Below are 11,809 nucleotides of genomic sequence, written 5' to 3' on the forward strand. Positions count from 1 at the left end.
CATTACAAATTTTATGTCTATTTTTCTCACAACTTAATTGGTTCATGGCCCTGTGCTCTAAGCGCTCCATATAATAAACAAGTTTTTACCAATTATTATAAAGCGCATGGTAAGCATATATGATATATGATGTGAAGCACTGTATTTTTTGTTAAGTTGAGTTTGAGTTTATCGTCCCTTTCAGCAGGGAGGCTATATGAAAATGGACCTATCCCTTGCCGTACACGTCGCCAACACCTATTGGCCCACTTGCGGGTAAACGTAGATCGTCAATATAGAGACGAGACGGTGTCCCACTGCCGGCAGGGTTTTGTGGAGTTGAAACAGATATCTCGCGTCGGGGTGTTGAAGTTCCCACCGCGTCGCAGCGAGGACTTCGTTTTGGTCCACACTCCTTCGATTCGTCGCGGAGCATCGCGAAGGGACCAACACGAACTATCGCTAGTCATGTGCATGCGGTTATTATTATATATTATTGTTTCCTGACGAATTGTTCCTAAAGTGAGCTCCGGGAACAAGAATTACCATTGCCTCAACATCATGAAGTGAAAAATCTTGAGTGCGATAATTGTATGAATTTAGATGACAACTGTCGTCGATCATTAGAAAGTAAGTATTCGAGAACTATGAAATAAAGTAAATAGACACGCGTCATTTTTTTATAAAATTACATGGCGAACGCATTTTATCTTATCCCAAACAGTTGTCGTCTCATATATACGATTAAAAGAACACTGATTGACCAGATTAAAACGATCTCAACGATTTATTCCTTTACAACGGACGTCTCCTTCAGCGTCTCCGTGGCGAAGTCGGAAAAACACCCGCCCAGTAATCATAAGGTTGGTGGTTCGAATCTCCTCCGCGGTAATTTTCTGGTATTTTAAAAGTGTTTTTAGACTCACCTTAATGTAATCAAATCACACATATAAACGATTTAACATGCTTTGGGGGAGTAATTTTGTGGTTCATTGGCGTCTTGTCGCGTCAGAAGATGCGATGTCTACAATGCAGTGAGCAGAGAGGTTCGTTAAATGAATTCACTTTAAAAAATAATCCAGTGCCCTGAAACACCAGATTCCACTCAATATAAGTATCTGTCCAATGCCGTGCCGTGAAAAATCAGGGTCCGAGGCGAGAGCATATGGCAGCGCCTCCGTACATATGAGTTGTCAATTTAAAGTTGACTTCTCTGGGCTATTCTTTCTGCATAATATTTTACTATTTTATCACGACTGAAATCAGAAAGTTTCAGCATTATAACAAGGGGATCGTAAAAATGTCTAATTACTGAATTTACTACAGCTCCATTTTTTCTTTCTCCCAGAACAGTGATGTCTTAGAGTAGTGGCTTCAGCGTTAGTTTCGTAATGTTGGAGACGCGAGAGTGAATCCGGGTGTGACTGTTCAGTAAATTCTTACAATCTACAAATCTGATACTTCTGATGTATACTAACATGAAAAATATTCAATTTCTCTGGTTCTAAGAGTTGAGACAACTTCCTTTACAGGTGAAACGCCAATAACACAAAATTATGTCATCCGTATCAACTTCATTTGTAACTGTCTGGCAAGTAACGTGTTTGGACAAGAATTGATGAACACATAAGGGTTAAACACGTCCTTACTGCTGTAGTATGGGCCAAAACTGAGTTCCAAGGAATTATTCGTAGCTGTGCACAAATTGCTAATAGTGATTGAACTTATAATAGGGATCGCTAGTCACGAGAATGATCCTATTTCAGATGTCACCTCTCCTTTCTACTTAGAAGGGCGAAACAAAATGCATGATTGTCATCAGCTAACAAATCTTTATATTCCATTTCTTGTTGTCATAAAATGATAATTCTATCTGTAAATCCATAAACGTAATAATATTATTGCGTTCATGTATAAAACTAAGAAACATTTGACATTCTCTATACCTTTTCTGTTTCTATGAATACCTTCGACTATGTTACTTTTTCTTCCCTTCTGTGGTAATAATAATAATGATAATAATAACAAAAAGAAAAATCAAGAAATAATATAATTACAATACCAATTACATAAATATTATCTTCCCATTCAGAAAAATTAATAATTACCACAACGGGATTTGAACCCAAGTAGCTGCAATGGGAGTTTCCTTCTTTAACAATTTCCTTTAAACAAATCGCCCCAACCGGAGTATTTTTCGCCACTGGCACCTTATCTACCTTCGACATATTCCATGAGGCGGCCCGATATTACTCCGAATGAATTTAAATCAATAAACATGGTCCGATAAATCTCCCATCCTTCCTTGATCATTTGCCACAAACCGCATGAAAATCGGACGTCTGTTAGAAATTCTAGACCCAAATGAAATCCATGAGTTTTTTAAAAATCACCCTGTATTATTAACAATCAGATATAGCTTCCGAGTTCGATTCCTGACTGGAGAGGATTGGCTGCATTAGTGTAGTTCGGATTGCACCTTCAATTGTAAAGCCACGACTTATGTAGCCTTGGAGCTGAAAAGAGACGCAAAAGTTCAACATATAACAATAATCAGATATAGCTGCTTCTATAACTATCTACATCATCATCATAGGTATTCTGTCATTCGCGATCGCCCCTCCAGAAGAGTAAAACTTTCTTATTTTATGACAACCCACTGCCGCCCCCAGAGGTCGGTCCTGGATCCGCCCCTGCTGTCATTACTGGCAGGTCATTTGCTGGATCTAAGAAGCTTCTATGCTTCACGATCTTCCGCTAACCTCTTCGTCTTCACTACAATTTTTCTGTTTTAATATCGTCCATTAATTGTAGTCTTCTCTGCCCATTTCATCTCCATTCTGCTACCATTCATTCTATCGCGTTCCTTATGATACGATTTCTTCTTAGTCAATATCCCAACCAATTTCTCTTCCTCTCTTTAATAATATCTAAAATTGTTTTTTTCTCTCCCACCATTTCTAAAGTTCAGAAGGTATAACATCGTTGGCTTCCCGCGCTTGGACCTGCTCGTCACTGCGGGCGTGGTAAGAGGATAGCCAATCATCACCTGCCAATCACCGCGCTCAGCGAACCACGAGTAACCAAGCTGGCAACTCCCGATAAACGTCACTACAACTTTTTTGCGGGAAGCCAACGATGTTATAGTTTCCGTAGTATAACACCCTCTCATTCGTTTTCCGCTCGATCCAGCTAATACTCTCCATTTTTCTCCACACCCCCATTTCGAAAGCTTCCTGCCGTTTTTCAATATTTTTGCGTAATGTAGTTCTGACCCATACAGTACAATACAACACACGAAGCATTTTATGAGTCTTTTTCTCAACTCTTTATTCAATGAGTTGATTAGTTGATTTTGAACTTAACGTCCCTTTCAGGGGCGAGGCTATATGAGACGGGATCTACTGATTAACGTGGAATCTGAACCACATGAGCTCCCGCCGTCTTTATTCTATGTCCCACATAATTCTTTTTTTTCCCTTCTAAATACTTCTATCACCATTCCTACTCTTGCTTTTATTTCACGTTCACACTTTATATCGTCACTAATAATACTACTCAGGTATCGAAAACTACTCACCTGTTCTATTTTCTCTCCTAGAAAACCGATAACAATAAAAAAATGGCATATAAGAAAAAAGGTGCGAAAATATCGTTTGATATTTATCGATAGCTGTTTCTTAGTGTACGGCTATTTAATGCGTTCGCAACGCGTTTTTATGGCTTATGCGTACGCTTGGAATACGCTGACTATGTATTTAAATGTGGATGGCTATTCACAATGCGCTCCAAACGCGAAAGCAATACAAACGCTCGCAATACGTCGGCTCGAGCTTATTTGATGCATTTCGGAACAATAGACCGCCTTCTGTTTCGAAATCAGTAAAGGATGTCTAAATGAAGGAAAAAAAGGAAACGTGCTGCCAGGTAAGGGGATATTTAGCAAGAAACAGCTGCTTGGAAGATGCTTTGTGCAGAGTATTGGAACTCTGCTATCTTAAAGTATATGCGAGTATAGCAAAAGAAAATTCACAAATATAGAAGTCAATTGCGAAAAATTAGGTAATCACAGAAAAATCTATGTAACACAGAAGGGTTATTTCTCGTGATTCACATGAATGAGAATAGAGTGTGGCAGTAAAGGCTGGGAACCCTTACTGGCTCACAGTATGATTTATAACTCTGGCGAATGTAAAATCACTGTGGTCACCTAGGTCACATTCGCTGCGGGGGGTAACGCATCAGAAACGCATCCTCATTTAGTCATTGCCTTAGTGCGACATCTTGTGACAAGTGAATTGTATGTCATAAATATGAAGAAAAAGTTTGATCGTGTGGCACAGCCTTAATGTAAGCTTTTGAGCTCAAAGGAGGAAAATAAAGTATACATGGAAGCATCGTTTTGTTGCTTCTGTTCCAAAGGTGAACAGAGATCCCTGTAAGTACCTCGTATATTCAGAGGCAAAACACTTTTCTAAGAAATCCAGATAAAACTCTTTTCAAAGTTAAGTTCATGGTGCCAACATTAGTGGAAAGTGTCTTTCATATCCGTCCCATAATATGTAAATCAGACATTTGAATACATTAAGTAAAAACAAGAAATAATGCATATTTGAAATATTCAATAGATTTCCGCCATTTGAAATTATGGAACCAAAAGTTTATTCTTTGCTGAATTCTACAGTACTTCGTAGTTTGTGGCCATTAATAAATTATGCTCTAATTCGTGTTTCTTTTGTTGGAAGTTTTAAGTTTGGAAACCACATTTACTTAAAGGTAACGAAACAGACTTACGAAGAAAAGAAGAAAGCAACTTGCTTCAGCACAGAAAACTTTGCTTCAAGATTTTTTTCCCTTTTGCCTTGCCTTCTACATTTATCTCTGTGCCGCGAATGTGGTCGGGGGCCTTCATTGAAATTTCATTACGGAAGGAAGATATTCAGAGCACGGCTACGTTAAATTTTGAACAGTTTTAAAAAACACAAAGGCGCGTTTTGCAGTGACTAGAAGGGGAATGGGGTGGGGCAACAAGAGAGCTTAGAGATCGATGTGAAGGGAAGATAAAAGAAACAAGTTCAGATGGAAGGAGTTGACGATCTAAAGTGGCTTCTGCACAGGGGGGGGGGGTAGAAGCACTTTCTGTTTGTCAACTGGGAAATGCAGCTTTCGCTGTTTCGACAAACTTCGGTCATGTTGTCGAGTTTTAATAGCCGCGTCTTGGAGGCGCTACATGCACTTTCGTAAACAGCGTTAGCGATCTTCGATGAGGTTCCAGTCTGACCATCAAACTGTTTAAGGTGGTTCCTCTCGGTTTATGTCTTGTTTACGTCCTCCGTCCATCAAGGCGCTAAATGAATGCCTTAGTGGTTACTTCGCCACACAAGGGTGAACAATCTTGCATAGGGTTGCCACATCACCTGATAAAAACGGAATTCTACCAGCATTTAGGATGTGATGACAATTGACAAAATTTTAGGATTTAGGGCTTAAATTTCTTGGCTTTCGGCATCTAAGCAGGCACGTAGCCAAGGGGGGGTCCGGGGGGTCTGGACCCCCTCTTCGAGATCAGAAATGAAAAAAATTAAGGAAGGATGAAACAAAATGAAATGAGAAAAATAAAGATCAGCGTTAAAAATTAAAAGCTACAGGAAGCTTTTGGTTACTCTTTCTTATGATGAGATTTGTATTACTTGCAATACATGGTTGCGAGGTGAGCGAGATATCCTGGAAGAGTCAGGGAATTTGAAATTTCTAGAAACGTTACGGAATTCTCAGAATTTCTGCTAATAGTCAGGGAGATTTCAAGCTTCCGAAAGCATAGTGCCGTTGTGTAACAGCGTAGACATTTTTATTATAATTTTTCGTCATTGCATCCTTGCAGTGTCAAACATGTTATTTGAAAAACGATTTTCTACTACTCCTTTAACCTGTCATTGGAAAAGACAGTAGTTGACGGAATAATAAAAACAAAAACTTATGTGGAAAGAAAGTTCTGTTAACATCTGATTCAACAGAGAAAGAAACACAGATATTGTAAAATAATTTACAAGACATTATTGAATATGTACCTTTTATAGTAGTGAATATGTACTTTTTGTAATAGTTGAGGTCATAATGAAAGGAAAATTGTTATATTTGAATGAACAGAGGAAGGACGTAAATATTGTAAAATCTTTGTCAATACATTTTTTTTATTTTACTCGGGATTTCTTCATAGTTTGTTATTAGAATACTTACCAACATATCCTCATTTTATTGTAATAACAAAACAATACATATTGACAGTAAAATAGTTTAGAATAATCGAGCCCCTGGTGTGATGATCATAGTATTTGATGTGACGGACCCCACCCTTCACGAAATCCTAGCTACGTGCCTGATCTAAGGCCATTTAGCCCGTCACGTGTGAGGGATGACATCCCAAGGCGAGCACATTATCCGGGGAAAGAGAAGGAAGGAAGCGGGCTGGAACCTATAAGTTAGGTACCACCCCGGCATTTGCCTGGTGTGAATGAGGAAACGCCAGGAAAACCTCATTCAGAATGGCTGGCCTGAAACAGTTTTTTTTACACCTTTCCGACCAAGTGCCCCACCGGGGATCGAACCCGGGACCGCTCGCACAGAATTATGACAAAGTTTTAAACGACTTTAAAAAGTTGGTGTTTCTATAAATATGTAGTGGTGTTGATGCTAATTCTAGAACCACAAAATCAATTTTGATTACACTATCATAGAGACATATTCGAATATATCCATGAAAGATCTCTAGAATAATATTTTAAAACGTGAGTCATAGACTATCCGCGGTATTGCTTTGTTGAAATATATTCAAACGTGTGTACCTTAATGCAGAGACAGACAGAAGCTACTAATCTAGGGACAATTTTAGTAACCGATTATTAAAAAAAAAACCCAGCAGATTATGGTTTTAAAACCCACCAAATTCCGTAAGATAATGTAACATATCCGAAATGAATAGGAAATAAGCCATTTTATATTATTTTGTTCCGTTTAAGATTATTACTTACCCCAGTAGCATACGCGAAATTTCATCAATGGGGAAGCCAAAAGAGTGTAAAAATCTTTTTCAGATCAGCCATTCTGAGTGACGTTTACATTGATTTTCCTCACACGTACAGGGCGAATGCAGGGATGATGTCTAATATAACTGTCTCAGGCCGCTTCTTTCAGTCCCCATTCCTTTCTTCCTCCTCAGTTCCCCGGATAATGTGGTCGCCAAAAAACGTCATCCCTCATACGTGACGGGCTAACATGGGCATAAATGCCGAAAGCCCAGAAATTTAATCCCTAATCCTAATCCTAGTGACGGGCTAACATGAGCATAGATGCCGAAAGCCCAGAAATCTAATTCCTAATCATAATCCTAGTGATGGGCTAAATGGCCTTAGATGCCGAAAGTCCAGAAATTTAATTCCTAATCCCAATCCTAGTGATGGGCTAAATGGCCTTAGATGCCGAAAGCCCAGAAATTTAATTCCTAATCCTAATCCTAGTGATGGGCTAAATGGCCTTAGATGCCGAAAGCCCAGAAATCTAATTCCTAATCATAATCCTAGTGATGGGCTAAATGGCCTTAGATGCCGAAAGCCCAGAAATCTAATTCTTAATCCTAATTCTAGTGACGGGCTAAATGGCCTTAGATGCCGAAAGCCCAGAAATCTAATTCTTAATCCTAATTCTAGTGACGGGATAAAGACCTTAGATGCCGAAAGCCCAGAAATCTAATTCTTAATCCTAATTATAGTGATGGGCTAAATGGCCTTAAATGCCGAAAGCCCAGAAATCTAATTCTTAATCCCCACCCAACACAAGTACATACTGATCATGTGTAAAGAATGTTCCTCGAGGTACATTGGAATGTACATGATAGGTACGTGAATAGAGCAATCATGTGAAATACACATGTAAGGAATAAGGTTACTTCCGCCCAAAAGTACGTGCATGACACATACCGAGGAATGTATCTATTATGTGTATATCACGTACCGTGTATGTACTTGACACATTTACTTGGCATTGGCATGTGCCAGGAATGTACTAGGCATGTCAGTAATGTTCCTTAGGGCAGTGCTATGCAACTGGGGGTGCGAGTACTTAAATACTAAAACCTTAACGCTTCACTTTTACGTTCGAATTTAGAAGCTTGTACTTTTAAAAAAAGCCAAGCAACTAACTGAAAATATATGACCTCCTCCGGCATCTATGTGGCAATTTAACTATCTATTAAATTACTACAGTAACATTTACGAGCGTTTTTTTTTTACCAGCTAGCCTACGCTAGCTACTACCCGAAGAGGGTTACGCCCTCTGTAGGGGAAGAGATGTTTAGTATATTCTGCTATTCAGAAAGCAATGGTTGGGCTATGGGTAGGTACAGAAAACTTTATTATTCGAACTTTCACAGTCATTATGGCCTTTAACCATAATCATGAGGAAAGGTAAATACATAAACTGCAGTGAGGGAAAACCATAACTGTAAGTGATATGATGTGGAATGATGAAATGAAGTGCGAAACTCACTACAACACATAGGTTTTGTTAGTTGAACTAATGCTGGTTATCTTTAGGGGCTGCGCTAGGCATCAATGAGGACAGAGGAGCCCTGTTAGTACACAAGGTGTCACTGTGCATGTGATGGCCATATGTGAGGTAGATGAGCGGCTGTAGTGTATGGCTCGTAGTAGACGGCGTCTGGGTGGTCTGGAGGTAGAGTGTAATGGTACAAAGTGAATAGTAATGAGAGCGGAGGGAACAAAGCGGCAACGGGAGAGGTACTTCGGGCATGATCGTCAAAAGTTTGCTGAAGAAGTGGATGATTGTTGTGCAGGCGCTGGGTAATATATTTAGTGCGTAATGTTTCTAAATGATATAAGATATGCGGAAATGTAAGTCTATGATAGAGATCTTGAGTGGGACTTGGTAATTTGATACGATAAGCAATTCGCAAGGCATGACGTTCCAAGATGCATAATTTCTCATAGTATGAGGTCGGAGCAGATATCCAAGCTGTAAATCCGTACGTCAAAATCGGGCGGAGGAAAACTTTGTACGTGTTAAGAAGTGTATGAGTATGGAGTCCCCAGGTAGTTCCAGCAAGACCTTTCAGAAAATCAGGCGAGAGTACGCCTTCTTGGAGATATCTTTCAGATGTGGTGTCCAGGTTAGTTGATGATCGAAGGTTACTCCTAGATATTTGACACTGCGAGTAGGTTTTAAAGGTACATCTTGTACAGAGAGGTGTAAGAGTGTTGGGTTGCGGTGTACACGTGAACGATGCTTCGGGGCAAGAAATACAATACATTGAGTTTTTGCTGGGTTTATTATCAGTCTCCAGTGGGAGCACCAATCAACAAAGACATTGATAGCATCCTGGAGAGCCAGATTAAGCTGATGAATTGTTTTGCCCGTCGCAAAAAGTGCAGTGTCATCGGCATACTGAAAGAGCTTAACATTATCTGGGACTGCTGGGAAGTCGGAAACGAATAGAATATATAGTAAGGGCGACAAAGCCGATCCTTGGGGAACTCCAGAATGAAGAAAAATAGGAAATGAAAAACTAGTGTTGATACAGACATAAGCCAATCGACAGCTAAGAAAATTAAAGATGAATCTAAGGTAAGCAATAGGCAGGCGGAGCTGTTTGAGTTTATAGATGAGAGCGGGATGCCAGACCTTGTCGAAAGCCTTTTCGAGATCAAACAGGACCAAGCAGGACGGGTTGCCTGTGTTAAAGTGAGTATAGATGGAATTTGAGAGGCGGAGCAATTGGTCATTAATGCTGAAAGAAGGTCTGAAACCAGCTTGCTCGAGTGGAATGACGTGGTGATGTGCCAGGTATGAATGAAGACGTTTGACAATGATGCGTTCCAGTATTTTACTGAAGGTCGATGTTAGTTGAATAGGACGGTATGAGCTAACAGAAGCAACAGGTTTATGTGGTTTGAGAAACATAAGAGTTTTCGAAGTTTTCCAGTCAGCAGGTACAAAGCCAGTGCGAAGGATAAAAGTAAAGATGTGACAAAGCAGATATAATACTACGTACGGACTTTCTTTAATGTGTCTATATGTAATAGAATCCATGCCAGGGGCTGTGTTACGTCTGTGAGCTACAACTGAATTGATGTCAGATATAGAGATCGGTGTAGTAAGATGATTGTTTTCAGGCAGAGTGTGATTAACATTAGGCTGTAGATGAGGAGAATCCAGATTGAGTTTGTCGACTGGATGAGAACGATGTGGAATTTCAGGTGCAAGAGGCGTAAAGATGTCCTGGAGATATCTTGCAAATGCATTGGCCTTGTCTGTATCAGTGTGCAGCGGAGTATTATTGTCGATAAGAGGATATGTTGTACGAGTATTTCGACCTGTAAGCTGTCGGAATCTTTTCCAATACTGAGTGGGATGTGAAAGTGAGCCGAGATTGTTGCAAGCTTTGACCCAGCATCGCAATTTGTAAGCCTTAAGATAGTTGTGCACCGTTCGTTGCAACTGCCTGTAATGATGAAGAGAGTCAAGGTTGCCAGTGGCAGCAAAATCTCTATAAAACTGTCGGGACCGTTTGATCAATGGTAAGTATTGAGGAGGTAAAGAGGGTCGAAAAGTCGAAACTGTTGACTTAGGGATATGTTTGTCTGTGGCGTTATGGATAGCATTAACTAGAGAATCCAAAGTTTCAGAAAGTTCTGATTCTGTAGCTGGTGGCTGTAAATGATGAAGATGATCCTGAAGATACGATCTGTAAGCTGTCCAATTTGCTTTATCGTAACGATAGACAGTACGGGGAGAAGAAGACTGAGAAGTGGTAGTTACACGAGTCTGAATGTCTAGCTTGATTGGAGCATGATCGCTACCAATGAGATCAAGAACGTTAACACAGCTACGATGTGACATGTTGTTCGAAACAATAACTATATCTGGAGTAGTCTGACTCGCGGGACGAGTCGGTTTTGGAAGTGGCAGAGTCACTCCAGTAGTATGACTGGTGATGTAGTTGAGGAAACGATCCCGTTGAGTATGTGTCCGGCTATGTAAATTCACATCTGCCATAATGATGTAGGTACGGAAGGTATTGGAGATATACTGAAAGAAGCTGAACGGAATATCATGCCCAGGACGGATGTATATAGTTGCTACAGTCACATACAATTCCTGATAATATAATGATGTGATAAGGTATTCAGGAAGATTAGGCAGAGTCGGAGAGTGACTACGAAATGGAATAGAAGGTGAAAACCCAATCGCTACTCCCCCGTTGGCTCGCCTAGCAGGGAAAGTGCTATCTTGGCGTAACAGTTGGAAGCGAGGTATGCGGCATGACAATCTGGGTGTGAGATGTGTCTCATTAAGGATAAAGGCATGGATTTTTTCTTCGAGTAAAAGTGCTTCGAAGAGCGGCTTATGCTGTGGTAAAGAACGGATGTTTAAGAACAAAAAGGAGAGCGCCATAATGCAGAGAATGATGACAGGATAGCTGTTAAACCTCCGTTTCGTGTACATTTGAGTGATAATAGACGACATTGCCGGAATATGTTGGATAGATATTGGCGTGGAAAATTGCCTTAGCCGCGATTTGAATTTGTTGGGCGATGTGATCTCGAAGGAATGGATGGATATTTTGTAGCGAGAAGGTAAGAAATGTGAGAAGCTGATGGACAGTTACAGGTTGCTGTAAAGCTGGATTGGCGGGTGGTTCGATTTGGTCCGGTATGCGTAATGGTGCCACAGTCTCTGGCTTCGTTGGTTCAGGAGCTGGTTTGGATCGGCATTTGTAACTGTATGTAGGGTGAGAATGATCTTGACATGTGGAGCA

At 40.2% G+C, this 11,809-nt stretch overlaps 1 protein-coding gene across 1 annotated transcript; it reads right to left on the reverse strand.

Moving 5' to 3' along the window:
* Positions 1–2,381: 2,381 nt before the first annotated feature.
* On the reverse strand, positions 2,382–11,445 carry LOC145692615 (uncharacterized). The gene is made up of 2 exons (XM_081767937.1): positions 10,036–11,445; positions 2,382–2,495 (listed from the first exon to the last, which is right to left on the reverse strand). The coding sequence occupies exons 1-2, from the start codon at positions 11,443–11,445 to the stop codon at positions 2,382–2,384; spliced, it is 1,524 nt and encodes a 507-aa protein (XP_081624063.1).
* Positions 11,446–11,809: the final 364 nt, after the last annotated feature.

The sequence above is a fragment of the Thermobia domestica genome, chromosome 8, assembly GCF_964235325.1.
Source record: "Thermobia domestica chromosome 8, izTheDome1.hap1.1, whole genome shotgun sequence".
NCBI lineage: Eukaryota > Metazoa > Arthropoda > Insecta > Zygentoma > Lepismatidae > Thermobia > Thermobia domestica.